The sequence below is a fragment of the Hypanus sabinus genome, chromosome 2, assembly GCF_030144855.1.
Source record: "Hypanus sabinus isolate sHypSab1 chromosome 2, sHypSab1.hap1, whole genome shotgun sequence".
In the NCBI taxonomy this organism is placed as follows: domain Eukaryota; kingdom Metazoa; phylum Chordata; class Chondrichthyes; order Myliobatiformes; family Dasyatidae; genus Hypanus; species Hypanus sabinus.
In genome coordinates this window covers 95,574,670-95,590,608 of record NC_082707.1, presented here as the reverse complement: position 1 = coordinate 95,590,608, position 15,939 = coordinate 95,574,670, and the positions used below count along the sequence as shown (strand labels likewise).

Sequence of the window (15,939 nt, the reverse complement as noted above, 5' to 3'; positions counted from 1 at the left end):
CAACGAGTGATCCAAATTAGGGATGTTTGAGACCATGGCTATTTGGTATTGTGAAAACATTTAAAAACATGTCGCATCAACTGACAGCTAACAATGGAGGAAAACTCTTGACAAAAATACAATGAATGTTTCAGCATAATGTGAATGTACACCAGAAATTGGTCAGAAGTGTCCAGTACGAGCTCACACAGAGAGAGCGCATCTTCTGTGTAAAGGTTTAATTGGAAAGGAATCTAGAGAAGCCTCAGATGCTGATAAACTGAAAATGTTGATCAAGTTTCAAATGGAAATGTTTCCACTTCCAGACAAACCTAAAACTAAAGGGGAAAAGGACAAATTACTCTCAAATTAATCTATAATAAACAGTAACATAATACCAATAGCAGCATATATTGAGTGGAAGGAAACTTGTCTGCAACTAGACTGGTCGGACTACATAACATATTTCTATGCTTAGAATTCCATTCACATCAGAGATAAAAATTCCTCCAGCGATTTTGGAAACCTGCAAAAGCACGAAAAACTACAAAATACTGTATATAACATTGATCACCAGTTAAGAAACACTATTTTAATGAAAGCGGTGGTCCAAATTTTTTTAGCAATCATTTGTACAGAAAATAAGAGCTTAAGATTGCTTTGGTTTTAGTGTTATTTAACCATGCACTTGGTGTAAAAATAGGGCTTCAGGGTGAAGAAGATGCACAAATAATCGAACTAAATGCACTTGCTCTGGAAGCTTAGTTAAAGAGTTCTCAATGATGCAACTCGGTAGTTAAAGGTGACATGTCTGGATTAGAAAAAAATGCAAACAATAACAGCTATCTTCAAATGTGCAGTTATGTCACTTTCAATTTTAGTTGTAATTTATTATAAAATCTTAAGTTAATGCATTTGTGTAACCCAAAATTCATAAATATATCTCTGTATACTTTTGATAAACATCCTAGTTGTTCAATGTTGAAAACAACCAAACTATTGCCCCACCCCTCAAGTTGAAGAATCAAATTTGATTGAGAATTGAGGAATGTTTGTGTTAAAAAATAAAATCAAATAAATTTAATGACAATATTTTAGATCACCTTTCAGATATTTAGATAATTCTTCAGTTCTTCTTCTCAATGTGCACTCATCTTCAGTGACTTGCTCCCAAAATCAAATTGACTAAATGCTGTACCTTTTCATAATTATTTTCCTTGCCTTCCATCAATAAATAAATCAGGTGCACAATTGCCTGCACATTTCCCCACAATCTTATCATATCGAGGTCAGCCATCATCATGACATCTGATGCTACTCAGCATTCACTATCCTTCCCTCTGCTGTGCCTGCCACCTAGTTTGGATGGTCCTCTCAAACTTCATTAAAATAAATTCTAGCAACTGTGACATCAGCACAAACCCTTTCCATACCCCACTAATCAAACAAGACCAACCCAAGAGTAACTTATTTCTACTCTTTTCATCTGTTGAACAATCTTCAGGACACCTCAGACATCAACAACGACCACATAGAGCGCCAGTTCAAAGGTCTTCCAAACTTCCAAATGCACGACCTGTTTCCCATCATCTATTTTAACCTAAAAAAAACTATTTTCATTCATAAATCTATATTAATACTGTCCAATTCCATTACTATTTTCCTAGTGTATTACCGTAACAATATATTCTAACATCTTTATTACTAATACCAAGTTAGTTCATATGTCATTCTCTGCCTTACTTTAATATTGGGGTTATATTTGCTCCCTTCTGATCTGTAGGAACAGTTCTAAAAGTTACAGAATTTTCTGAGAGGAAAAATTGTGTCCACTACCTCCACTGTCAACTCTTTATCAAGTCCTTGAGATGCTGGTCCTAGCTGCAAGGACTTAACCAGCTTTTAGTCCCAATGATTACTTGCAAACCTTTGCTCTCTACCATTTTAAAGATATTTTCTGCATTTTATGTGAATTCTGACAAAATACACAATTTGCCCAACATTTCTTATTCCTTAATATATTTCCATCTCAAATTAATGTTTGCTAACCTTTTCCTACCTGCATTATCTGTTGATGCTTTAAATTTTTTTTTATGCTTCATGCTGGAACACTTCTTTATCCTGCTTTCCCTTATTAATATCTTGGCCCAGCTTTGCCAAGTTCTAGAACTGCACTAATCCACCCCCCCCCCCCCCCCAAGTTTCCTTCTCCATTTGGCAACATAATAAAACTTCTGAGATACAAAAATATGCAAATACTGGAATCTGGAGCAACAATCAACCTATTGGAGGAACAAGACAGGTTGAGCACCATCTGTGCATCAGAATTGACAGCAGAAAGATCGTCGCAGTATTGACAGGAGTAGGGATGAGACCAGGGCCAAGAGTGACAGCTGAACTGAGGAGGGGTGAAGGATGAAGGGCAGAGTGAACCAGGGTTGGGAGGCAAGCTGGAGATAAAAGAAAATAGGTAGTCAGTGGAAACAGACAACAGTGGAGCAAAAAGTGACAATGGAGCCAATTGAGGGAAAAGGAGGAAAGGGAGAGAAAAAAAACTGGTGATAATAGGAACCATTAGTGGATAGTTGAAAAGCAGATAGAACCAATTGAGAGAGAGGAACAAAATTGGTAATGGGAGTCTCAAAGGGATATAGGAAAGGGAATGAAAATGGGAGTGATATCAGAAATGGATTGGAGATAAATACAGATTGAATACAGGAAATATGAGCTAAATGAAATTGAAAATCATTGGGTTGTAGACTATCCAGATAGAATATGAAGTGCTGTTTTTCTAGTTTGCTTTGGCCCTTACCTTTGCTATGAAGACTGTGAAAAGACATTGGGATGTGTGAATAAGAGGGAAGCTGAAATAAAATGCAGCCAGGAGCTGTGAATGGCCATCATGGAAAGGGCACATTGGTCTGCAAATCAGCCATCTTATCTGTCTTTGAGCACTGAATGCAGTATTCAAAGTTTGAGGAAATTAATCGTTGCCTATTTTGGAATGGCTGCTGAAATCCCTGGATGATTTTGAGAGAGGTAGCTCAAGAAGTAGTGTATACTGCCAGTTGTAAAACTTTTAACTTTACTTGCAAACTACAGCTATCCAATTGAATATTTGATTCTTAAAAGCATATACTGCAAAGTATGTAGTAATTCTTTAAAAAGCTAGCCATTGCTTATTTACCAACATCTTTCAGTAAAGTATGTTTCCCCAAATCTTAAAGTCAACTCATGCTTTATATTTTGTTTATATTCAATACACCGATTTCAGATTGACTAAATAATGTTAAACTTTACTTCCATTACTCAGTGAATTTTAAATAGATTATCACCAACAAATTAACTACACTGGTATGCCAAGGTTTTGAATCAGATGAATTGTTGCAAAGCCTAAATTATTTATATAGTAGTGTACAATGGTCTCCGCAATTGTGTAGTTTTCCACTTCAGTCTTTTCAATAACTACCTTTAATGTTTACTCTCTTGAGATTTGTATCCAGAATGCTATTCATACTACTTCGCCAGTGGCATTAGTTACTCCTTTGCCATGCAATATTCTTTGAGGCTTTGAGAAACTTATTTCTGCCAGGGTGGCTGAAATGTTTCCACCGTCTTTGTACAGGTAACAATAAGACAAACTTTGATATTGATACTTCCCCCAAAATAAGGCTTTTACCAACATGACTACCTTTAAAAAAAGATTAGCGATTTCCCAGTGTACATGATCATAAACTCTTCTCAGGCTTACCTGGATCTGGCTGGAAGCCCAGGAAAAGTTTATGACTACTTCTCAAAATTATTAGTCATTCTATTTATAACATTTGAGCTGAATTTCCTTTCTCTCCTGCCATAATTTCTTTCTGCTAATCAATATATGCTTAAACATATTATTTCTACATTGTCTGGCATCCAGTAGTGAGAGGCAACTTTCTCCAACTAAAAACTCTGTTCACTTGTCGCGTGTTCACCCAATGTTTCTAAGCTGTGTTTGTTTTTTTTTAAATTCACATTCAAAAGCCCCCATGGTCTGCCCATTCAAACTCTGTAATGTCTTTAACCTCACTTATTTGCTGTGCTCCTTCATTTCTGGCCTTGAGTATTTTCAAAAGTTGAAAAATCTGGAATTTATTCCCCAAACATTGCCAGTTTTCTTTCGGTCAGCCTCAACTCCCCTTCTGTACTATTTCACCACAACCCTTAATTCTTTAATCAAATATTTATTCCAAGATAGAATTCTAGAAATGCAGCATCTTTGAGAAGAGATTTCTATGCACCTCAGTTTTAAACATCTGGCTCATTTTCCTGTAATCATGTTCCCTTGTTCAGGACTGTTCTGCTCATGAAAACATCCTTACATCGACTGGGACTGTTTGAATAAAGTCAACGCACATTCTCCTGAACTCCATCCAATAAATAGAAACTCAAGCTATCCAATATCTCTTGGATGATAATTCAAGTTATCCTAACAAATTTCCTCAGCACTCAATTGCTAAATCCACATCATAATTACGCAGCATCAAGTATTTTTAGTTGACACTCTCGCAATGTCAATCAAATTTCAGCATATTTTAAGAAATACACAAAAGGAATTCTTATAGGACAAGCGACACAATATCTTTGACTGTGGCAATCTGGAATCGAGCACCAAGGCTTTCAGAATTTCACATCATCTTTCTCAGCACGTGGGTCAGAAATAAGAATTCAGATTTTGGTAGCAACTGTGCTCCCAACATTGTCTCTAAGCCACGTTGATTTCAAACGCATCTTTCAAAGGAAATGTATATGGATTTAAATGTGACATAATTGATTCCAGCCTTATCAGATTTTACTTTCGAGAACGCGGATAAGGAGTAAACCCCAAATAGGTGCACTATGAAATGTTTCACGGATGTAAACGTTGTCATATTTAAATACGGCCACCTGCACTCCATCTTCAGATCATTTTATTTCAATTCTTCCAGGTGTAATTAAACATTCCCGCCCTAAGCAGGAGGGCAAACTGTGTTTCGTCCGAACACACCACTAAATACGGAATTAGGAGATTCAGAGCGGTTGACGGTGTACCTGAACAGCACATTGAGCCCGCTGTTCCACTCCGGCCCAGCGGCCCTCCCTGTCCCGTAACCAAAATGGCGGTGGCCGGATCGCATTGCGCCAGCCTCGCCGCCTTGACTGGGTGGCTGAAGAGAGCAGGTACGGCACTGCAGTATACACCATTCTGACTTACCACACTGCAGCCTTTTTCAGCTCGACCTTACTCCCACTTCGTTTTCCTGCCGATGCTTTTCGTTCCTCAAGTCACGGGTCTCTTTGCTGCCGCCATCTTCCACAAACATCGCCTGCACCGGAATTACGTCAAAGCGTGCTCGTGCGTGGGGTGGATCCGTGGCCCGCGCACACGCAGTTCGTCCGGCCCACGCGTGCAACCGCGCGCGGTTACTTTGCCGTCAGAGTTTCCTTGTTTCTTCCAGCCATTCCGGAGTGACACTATGCACGCTGAATATAATTGTTTCAGTAGCCAAACTAAATCAAATAACCTATTTAACATCCCCCCGCGGCCCACATCTATTTGCGGGGAAAGTCAAGCTAACAATCCCAGTGCTCCGAGGAGCAGTCAACTGAAATGACATGCTCTAACCTAGTATTAACTCCGAGGGTGGACTGTGCATAGTGGGCAGCAGTGAAACATCATTCTGCTGGAAAATCTGGTTGCTCACACCAAGGTAGATACAGCTTGGTGCTTGAAGAACGTAAAGAAACCAAAATATATAGGCAGGAAAATACATTGACGTAAAAGATTGACCCTATTCTAATTAAATAACAAAGGACCAAACGAGTTATATCCACTCATGTTTCTTATTGAATGAGACCAGAAAATGTTGGAAGCATTCAGCAGGTCAATCAACATATGGGAAAAGAGAAAGAACTCGTTTAAACTGTTCTTTTCACGAATCCTAGCTCCTTTGCTATATTTCGGATTTTGTTGAAGATTTCCAACATTGGCAGGTTTTGGAGACATTAAAGACTGCAGTTGCTGAAAATCAGATACAAAAAGCAAAATAGCTGGAGGAACTCAGCACGTCCACAAAGGAGCTGGAAGAACGGAACATTCCTCCATCTCCTTTGTGTCTGCAGTTGTATTTAATTTTCCATTTCCTAAATTCTGATGCATGTTCATCCGAATGGCTGCGAGCGAGAATAGGAAATTTCAAATGCAGATCCTCCTCAGATTAAAAACTCCTGACAGACTCAGCCCGTAGCTATCTATGAACGAGTGTTTATGAGATCAGTGGAATGGATTTGACTGCCGCTGCGGGGCTTAGATCACGGCAACATTACCTGGCAAAGAAACCTGAATAGAGTTATACGCCCTAGTTAGCCTGTTTTTACTTAAATACATTCGGGCTGGCTCAATTTCGACATAGGTTATGAACAATTCTCAGGATCAGAACTCTTTCTTAATCTGGTTAACTCTTATAATGAGGAATTGTTTGAATTAGAACTTAAACATTAATAACTTTATATTAATGCATTTAAGTTTTGAGTGCTACTTTTAATCTTAGTGATTGTTTTTAAAATTAGTCAAAATTATTAAAATCCTTTAATCTCTTGATCTTAATGTAGTTTGAGCGTTTTATACTTTAAATCTTTACATTCTAATTTTTGCAGTTATAACTTATAATGGATTTAGTTTTGACTGACAAATCTTCTGCCACTGACAAATTTTGACAGCCAGTCAGCCTAGGGGTATGGCTTAAACAACTGTCAAAATATTTCTGAAGGAAGAGCCCACTGTTTTGCAGAAGGCCCTCACTGTGCTGGGATTTTGCTGATCTGAAGTGAATTTCAGGAACATGTTCCAGAAAGAGCAGGCATGGCCTTCTACTCTCCTCACTAAATGAGGTCATAACCCTTTGCTTGATAGTATTATTAGAATCAGGAGGTTACAAATCATGTTTATGTACATGCCTGCTATGGCTAATGGCCCAAAGTCCAATGTAGATGTTTGATTTTCAGGTGCTGTTTCTCAAAGTACATCTCAACTCCAGGTTCACAAAACCTCATTATCATTTTACAAATGTTATAGATTGTTATTAGCAACGTAAGAAATCTTCCTGTGACAATTTCCTTATCACTTTTTAGTAACATAGCACTGCAAGATTTGGTTATGTTTAAAATGCCTCTCAACTATTATTTAGTATATTTACATTTTTGTCATGATTTTAACACCGGACCATACAGAAAATTGGTCCTTTAGCTTAGAATGTGGTGTAATTTTTGAAATCCATTAAAAACTGGATGACTCAAGAGGAAAAAAAATTGTCCAAATATAGAAGAAACAAGTGAGTGTACTTCAGAGATGAGTGCCAAGATTGATAATTTGCAGTAAACATTATTTAGAAGGGATGACAGAAATAAAACCGTTTTACTTTTAGATTTGATGATTGGTTTTATAAGTGACAAAAAGTTGTTAGCAATAAACAAAAAATCTGAGTAGGAGAGGGAATTAATCTTCCTATCCAAAATCATTATATCCATCATAATACTGCACACTTCATTCTCACTCTCTTTAGAATTGAAGTCCATGTTTCCTCAACCATGTCTCAATTGGTAACACATTTTCCCAAGTCAGGAAGCTTTGGGTTCAAGTCCCACTCAAGAGAACACAAAATTGTGCCCTGTACAGTACCGAAAGAGCACTGCAACCTTGGAAGTCCCACCTTTAACTTGGGAGGTCAAATTGTGACTTATCAAATCTCAAGACATTAACTTGAAGAGTATGGGAGCAATCCTTGCTATCTCAACCAACATTTGTCCCTCAATTAATGGATTATCTAGTCATGATTACACTACTTGTTGGAGCCTACAGGATACAAATTGATGCAATACTACAGCACATGACAATAAAGGTTTTCTTTGGTTATAACACATCTTTCAGACTAAAATCAGAAAATGCAGCAGATATTCTAGTCGAGAAATACTGTTGGAAAGAAACAGAATGAAAACTATAGGCCAATGGATGACAATAAATCATGCACTAAAACATTTTAATTATTCTCTTGCTACAGTTGGTGACATGTCTGCGATTTCTTACATGTTTTTTTAATCTTATTTCCAGCACCTTCAGTATTTGCCTCTCTCGAAAGGGAACACTGAACTATGTGAACATTGTTTTACTGAACACCAATAGAGCAAAAGACTAAATACATAAAGAGGTCATCAGCTTTCAAAAACTGAGCCTCTCCTCAAGGACCCCACTTTACTTTCATTTATGTGCTTAAATAACTGTCACTTTCAATTCCCTCCAGCCCAGAATATTCTAGCTACACATACTAGCTCAAAATAACTTTGCTTTTTTTTATATAAACGGAATCCACTTTTTAGTTTTTTTTTGTTCAACCACAGCCCAGTCTCATGCCCATTTATTTTCTTTGCCCTGCCATTCATTGATTTGAATGGCCTTTAGCCAATATGATTTGAAAGCTGACTTGAACAATTTATTTATTACTGAGTCATTGTTCCCAAAGCAATCAGCAGTACTTAACCATGAATCCAGAGAGAACAAATACAAAAAGCAGAAAAAGTGGCTGGAACACTTGAACATTTTGGATCGACACGCACTGCCACCTCATAAGCTACTATTTGAATTGAAATCTCAACCACGTGCTTGCTACCTGCAAAAAAAAAGCCAAAGTGTGCAGAAGCCTATAAAATGTCTTTAATTTATAATCACTCAGTTGCAAAGCTGGTTTTGAAAATGGGTCTTAAAATAGCAGCATTGTTGGTACAAAATGCAAGGCACAGCATGTAGTATTGCCACTTCCAGGAACCTGTATTCAATTCTGATAAATGGGTGCTGTCTTTGTGGAGTTTGCATGTTTTCTTTTGACTGCTGGGTCTTCTACTGCATGCACTGACTTTGTCTTGTTTCCCAAAAACACGCTTATTAGTTAACTGGCACTGTAAAATGTAACTTAGGGAAGTGGAAAGCAAGCTGAAGGGATAGGCACTGGCATGGAGCTGTGTGGCTGAATGACCTCCAGTACATGAACTTTTTGACCAACTCCACAGGAGTTTTATTTCAACAACTACTCGTGAAGAGAAGACAAATGGTACTTATAACATTTTCCACTTCATTTCTAGAGGTGAAGAATTTACAGCAAATTAGATTTAGAAAAACAGTACAAGAGCCAGAAGATTTACATGAGTACATCAAATAATGTCAATCTTTTAATGAAACTGTAGAAAGCAAGTTGAGACACCAGGTCTTCACCTCAACATCAAAATGTAAGCACACTCCCCAAGTTCAATCTTCAGACCATAACCAGTCTCAGATGAGTTTAGTCAGTGAGGGAAGGGCAAAGTTGGCCTTAACCTCTCCCCAAGGAGCTTGCGTGCATTCCTACTATGAAACAAAAAAGGAGCCAGGGTGCTGAGAATGGGTCACAAGATTTCACTTTGTCAGTAGTGACAGTTAGAAAATTGACACACAAGGGCACCTGGATATCTGAGTAAAAAAAATAACTTATCTGTAGCAATTCCAGAGTATATTTACATTCAGGGACTCATCAAATGTGCTACTAAATGACTTTGGATGTAGAAATAACCCAGAAGATTATCAGGTCTTCAGGTTGTGTGACTTGTTTGGTCTGTTCAAGCCACAGTTTCTCCATCTTCACTTTTTAAAACGACTTGGTGCCAGTGTGAAGCACCAGTGCCAATTTCCAATGGAAAAACATTGGAAGGAGTTATTGACTGGAGCCAGTAATATTAATACTGGAAGCTTCGCTTGGTCTGAATGTCGTCAAGAATCTGCTGCAGCTCTTCGTCTTCAAATCGACCTTCCAAGCTGAATTCAAGAAATGGAAAACGGTGAAGAAAAAGACAAGATATGAAAATATTGCAAACACAAGAAAATCTGCAGATGCTGCAAATCCAAAGCAACACAGACAAAATGCTGAAGGAACTCAGCAGGCTAGGAAGCATCTATGGAAAAAGAGTAGACAGTTTCACGCAGAGACCCTTCACCAGGACTAATAAAAGATCTCGGCCTGAAACATCGACTGTCTACTCTTTTCTGTAGGTGCTTCCTGGCCTACTGAGGTCTTCCAGCATTTTGCGTGTTGCTTTGAATAGATTGCAACCTTTGCAGACCCTATTACAAAATCCATCCATTTCATACAAAGCCAACTTGAAAGATTAGTTGTTTCTCTCTGCACAGATATTGCATGACATCCTGAGTATTCTTCCGTTTTGTGTTTCATTCATTTCTATCAAGCAAGAAGTTTAGAGGAGACATCGGGGTAAGTATTTTTTTTATTACACGGAGTGTTGTGAATGCCTGGAATGATTTGCCAGGGATGGTGGTGGAGGCTAAAACATTAGGGGTATTTAAGAGCCTCTTGGACTGGCACATGGATGAAAGAAAAATAGAGGGTTATGGAGTAGTGTGGGTTCAGTACTTTTTTTTAAGGATCATATGGGTCGGTACAACACGGAGGGCTGAATGGCCTGAACTGTGCTGTAATGTTCTATGGTTCGTTTTTTCTACAAGGATCAATAAATTATCCAAAGACAAAAATCACACATCATTTGCACTAAAAGCTGGCACAATTAGTCACAGGACCACAGTGAGCTCAGTCTCCTTAAGGGCAAACACTCAGACGATGTTTTATAGACAAAAAGAATGAACATAAACCTTGTCCTTAGAAATCCAAGCACAAGTATAAAAAGGACCTCTTAAATTTGACCATTCTGAAAATATTACTTATAGTCTTAACTTGTTTTCTTTAGCCGCATTTTGAGTGACATCCCAAACAGGATTCTCAAGTTGGGTGATGCCGACCATGGCTTAACAAGCACTGATTGTCATTTAGACAATTTCCACAAGATCACCATTGCAAAAACAATCCAGAAGCTAATAGTTGAATGTTTAGAGTGGTAGCATTCTCATTAAAAATACAGCTGATAATTAATTTGCAAAGTTAAAGTCTGGAAACATCCGTATATTATGCATTCTTATAACGTGAGCAGATAGAACACTGACCTGGGAATAAGAGCTTTGGCCTCTTCAGCTGTTTCAGGACACAAGTTAGCCAGGCTGGCCAGCTCAAATTTGTGCAATTTCTTCTGTAACAGCAGACTGCAAGAAAGGCATTCCAATAAAACTACACTACATCAACTCTTTTCAGTTGTCACTGCATGATTAGACATAACAAGTGAATAAATTCCAAGCATGAATACTTCATATGCCCCCTGCTGTACTCACTGTACACCCATGTTTGTGTAGCCAAGTTTCCATCAAACTCAATATATAAACTTGCTGATGACACCACAATTGTAGACTGTATCTTGGGTAATGATGAGTCTGAGTACAGAGAGGAAATTAAGAACCTGGTGGCATGGTGCAAAGACAATAACCTATCCCTCAACGTCAGCAAGACTAAGGAATTGGTTGTTGACTTCATAAGGAGTAGCGGACCGCACGACCCCATCTACATCGGTGGTGCACAGGTGGAACAGGTCAAAAGCTTTAAGTTCCTCGGGGTGAATATCACAAATGACCTGACTTGGTCTAACCAAGCAGAGTCCACTGCCAAGAAGGCCCACCAGCGCCCTTACTTCCTGAGAAAGCTGAAGAAATTTGGCCTGTCCCCTAAAACCCTACCTAATTTTTATAGATGCACCGTAGAAAGCATTCTTCTAGGGTGCATCACAACCTGGTATGGAAGTTGTCCTGTCCAAGACCGGAAGAAGCTGCAGAAGATCGTGAACATAGCCCAGCACATCACACAAACCAGTCTTCCATCCTTGGACTCACTTTACACCCACGCTGTCGGAGCAGTGCTGCCAGGATAATCAAGGACACAACCCACCCAGCCAACACACTTTTTGTCCATCTTCCCTCTGGAAGAAGGTTCAGGAGCTTGAAGATTTGTATGGCCCGATTTGGGAACAGCTTCTTTCCAATTGTGATAAGACTGCTGAATAGATCCTGACCCGGATCTGGGCCATACCTTCCAAATATCCGGACCTGACTTGCACTACCTTACTTTCCCTTTTCTATTTTCTAATTATGATTTATAATTTAAATTTTTATTATATTTACTCAGATTTGTACTTCAGGGAGCGCAAAGCGCAGAATCAAATATCGCTGTGAAGATTGTATGCTCTAGTATCAATTGTTTGGTGATAATGAAGTAATTATTAAAATGAATTGATTGTACTCTCCATTTTTATAGGTATCCTATGAAGTTAGGTACATGATTCATTCCCAAAGTATGAACATTATCCATATACAGGCTTCTTCAACCTGCATTTTTTTTTAGAATCAATTAAGTCAATAATTCAGTGACACTTACATATGACAAAATTAACCTTAGTTAAAAATTCAGTCAAGACAATGTCCACAGCAGCAAAAAATTCCTTTGGAGCCAAGATGAGATAATGATGAAAAGTTAAAATAATTTTGATAATTGTCTGAGCATGGGTGAGAGAATAGAGTTAACCAGATTTCTTCACCTTTATTTGTGAAACTATAAAGTACATGCAAGAGTTTAGGGATAATTGATGAATTACTGAAGATAAAAACTGAGTGTTATTAAGTAGTAAGGAGTAACACCTTGAGAATCACAGACGAGAGATTCTAGCTACTTGTTTAGTGACAAACTAAGCAAAATTACAAAGGAAGGTGGAGCAATATGTCACGTAACTGTGACAATATTACAATATAAAGAGCACTTAAACTTTATATATTGGTGCTCAACTTGGGAGCCCAAGGTTTCATTGTGTGCACTTGTATACATTGAAGTACCAATTACACACTCAATAAAACTCAGATAACCTGCTCTTCAACCATCTGGAAATATCCTCAATCAGCTCACTAGGTAATATTTACTACTTTGCTCTGCAACTCACCAGCTGCCCAGCTCCTGCACTCCCACCTGCCTTTCCACAGCCCATTCCCATATCAGGGTTCCAGTTCCCCTGCTCCCCTCCAACTCTCCGGCACCACTGTTTCAGAACACCCAGTTAACTGCCATTACCTCAGTTTCTGGACTCTTTCTAAAATCACCAGGGATCCACTTTATACTGTCCTTCTAAACTCACCAGGTTCACTGAAAAATTTATTAGTAATATCTAAATAAAGTGAATTGAAATGTGTTTGGGTGTTTAAATAACCTCCAACAGACCTGAAAGTCTCCCAGACCAGCAGTCTCAAGAGTCCCAGATAATCAAAATTTTACTGTACATCTTCATACTTTTAAGACTCCTCAATTGCAATCAATTATTAGCAACTTTACTAATTAGTACAGATATGAAAAGCACATAGAAATGATGAAGAATATAGTTTCACAGAAGTGTGCAGCAGACCCAATCTCATCCTACCCCCCCCCCCCACCTCTTTGAGAAAACATATTAAGGTCAGACTTCAGTAAATGAGGCATTCGGCCTTCAAAAAGCTTACACACTGACCTTCTCACACTTGCAATGGTCTCCCTGTTTTTGAACCGGCTGAACCTGGCTGTGTAGTTCAACGTTTTCATGAAAACCTCTGAAAGCTCCTGTTCATCCTCTGCACTCTCATTCTGTTGTTTCCTGTGTTCCAGCAGCATATGAACTTCAGAGTTCAACAGTGTCTCTGAACTCTCGAACTCTGAGGGAACACAAAATTCATCCAAATTATGCCAATACAAATAACTTTTCCAATCAAATCGCTTCTAAGATTTTTTTGTTGTCTAAGATCTCTCCAGTCTAAAGAGAGGACGGTAGGGGGAGGGGTGGAATTTAGGGAAGAGAGGGATCGGCAGGGTTGGAGGAGGGGGCATAGCGGGGGGGGGGGGAGAAAGAGGACGAAGGGGGACGAGGACCGGCGGTGGGGCGAGGAGTGAAAGGAGGGAATTGGTTTGTAGACGGGAGGGGGGTTATAAGTGTTGGGGAGATGATGCAGTAGCAAAATTCGGCTCGGCCCTTGCCATCCCCCCTCCCGTGTCCCTGCCGCTGTCGCCAGGTTTCATTGGGTATCGGGCCCATCGCCTTCGGCTACCTTTGGGGAAGACGAGCTGCGAGGCGTCCTCCTCCACGTCTCCCACTCGGGCCTCGGTGCCGCACGCCGCCATCTTCACAGGAAATGGGCAACACGCATGCGCAGAGTCGGCGATGCCGGGGAGGGATGGCGGCCGCTTGCTTATTGCACCGATCTATCCTGAGTAACTTCAGTGCCGGGCTTGCGTGGCTTCAGCTAGAAATGTACACTTTTTTTGTGCTACGTTAATGTCCCAATCTTTTGTCTGTTCAAAATCCGGAGATTCCTGCGGATGTATTGCACCCATTCGTTAGCAACATACAGAAAATGCTGGAGGAACTCAGCAGGCCGAGCAGCATCCATGGAAAGAATGAACGTTCAGTGTTTCGGCCAAGACACTTCATCTAGACTATAAAGGAAGGGGAAGGTGCCAGAAGAAAAAAAGATAGGGGAGGGGAAGGATAAGGTAATAGGTAAAGTAGAGATCTCAACCTGCAAAAACTAATTTCAGGGAGGTAGCACTTCCACCCCCTCCCCCCGTCGACCTCCAAGGGTGTAAGTCAGAGCAAGAAGGTGGGAGGAGGGGAACAAAAAGTACAAGATAGTAGGTGTGGTGAACTACATATACCTGTCTGGACATGCCCCCTGCTGACTGCTCCTGTGGCTCCTCCCACAGACCCTGGTATAAAGGCGATTGAGGTCTGAACCCAGCCTCTCAGTCTCCAGGGTGTAGTATGGTGGTCAACCATTGCTTGTTCCTTCATCCAGTCAATAAAAGCCCATATCTCGCCTTTACGTCTCAGAGTGAGTTATTGATGGTGCATCAGTAGGTGATAGGTGAAACCAGGAGAGGGGTAGGAGTGAAGTAAAGACCTGGGAAGAGATTAAGGGCTGGAGGAGGAATCTGATAGGAAAGGACAGAAGACCATCAAAGAAAGGGAAGGGGGAGGAGCACCAGAGAGAGGTGATGGGCAGGCAAGGACATAAGGTGAGAGAGGGAATGGTGAAGGAGGTAGAGTGGGGGTAATTACCGGAAGTTTGAGAAATCGATGTTCATACCATCAGGTTGGAGGTCACCCAGATGGAATACAAGGTGTTGCTCCTCCAACCTGAGTGTGATCTCATTGCTGAAGTAGAAGAGGGCATGGACTGACATATGGGAATGGGAAGTACAAACCCCATTTCCAGAAAAGTTGTGATATTTTCCAAAATGCAATAAAAACAAAAATCTGTGATATGTTAATTCACATGAACCTTCATTTAACTGACAAAAGTACAAAGAAAAGATTTTCAATAGTTTTACTGACCAACTTAATTGTATTTTGTAAATATACACAGATTTAGAATTTGATGGCTGCAACACACTCAATAAAAGTTGGGACAGAGTTAAGATTGAAAAGTGCACAGAATATTCAAGTAACACCAGTTTGGAAGACTCCACACTAAGCAGGCTAATTGGTAGCAGGTGAGGTATCATGACTGGATATAAAAGTAGCGTCCATCAAAGGCTCAGTCTTTGCAAGCAAGAATGGGTCGTGGCTCACCCCTTTGTGCCAAAATTCATGAGAGAATTGTTAGTCAGTTCAAAAGGAACATTTCTCAATGCAAGATTGCAGAAAAATTTAGGTCTTTCAACATCTACAGTACATAATATTGTGATAAGATTCAGACAATTCAGAGACATATCAGTGCGTAAAGGGCAAGGTCGGAAACCACTGTTGAATGTGCGTGAACTTCGATCCTTCAGGCGGCACTGCCTAAGAAACCGTCATGCTACTGTGACAATTATAGCCACCTGGGCTCGGGAGTACTTTGGAAAACCATTGTCACTTAACACAGTCCATCGCTGCATCCAGAAATGCAACTTGAAACTGTATTACACAAGGAGGAAGCCATACATCAACTCTATGCAGAAACGCCAGCGAGTTCTT

The 15,939-nt window shown here is 39.8% G+C and overlaps 2 protein-coding genes across 4 annotated transcripts in view; both read right to left on the bottom strand.

Annotated features, from left to right (window-relative positions):
* LOC132381298 (pre-mRNA 3' end processing protein WDR33-like) overlaps positions 1-5,343 on the bottom strand; it is a 131,241-nt gene extending 125,898 nt beyond the window's left edge. For 2 of the 3 annotated variants that reach the window (XM_059950679.1, XM_059950690.1), the window contains exon 1: positions 5,210-5,343. The gene's annotated coding sequence lies outside the window, so the exon portion shown is untranslated. The remainder of the gene's footprint in view (positions 1-5,209) is intronic. The other variant, XM_059950685.1, reaches the window with a different exon arrangement.
* A 3,336-nt stretch (positions 5,344-8,679) lies between these two features.
* Positions 8,680-14,774, bottom strand: polr2d (RNA polymerase II subunit D). Its single transcript, XM_059950735.1, has 4 exons — positions 14,030-14,774; positions 13,459-13,639; positions 11,030-11,125; positions 8,680-9,832 (listed from the first exon to the last, which is right to left on the bottom strand). The coding sequence occupies exons 1-4, from the start codon at positions 14,100-14,102 to the stop codon at positions 9,754-9,756; spliced, it is 429 nt and encodes a 142-aa protein (XP_059806718.1). The 5' UTR covers positions 14,103-14,774; the 3' UTR covers positions 8,680-9,753.
* Between the last annotated feature and the right edge of the window lie 1,165 nt (positions 14,775-15,939).

Bases quoted from the DNA above. Each gene is read 5' to 3' on its own strand.
- polr2d (XM_059950735.1), bottom strand. From the start codon at position 14,102: ATGGCGGCGTGCGGCACCGAGGCCCGAGTGGGAGACGTGGAGGAGGAC. The intron at 13,640-14,029 runs GTAGCCGAAGGC...GTGTTCCCTCAG, and splicing joins GCAGCTCGTCTTCCCCAAAG to AGTTCGAGAGTTCAGAGACA. The intron at 9,833-11,029 runs GTCAGTGTTCTA...TCTTGAATTCAG, and splicing joins GCCAAAGCTCTTATTCCCAG to CTTGGAAGGTCGATTTGAAG.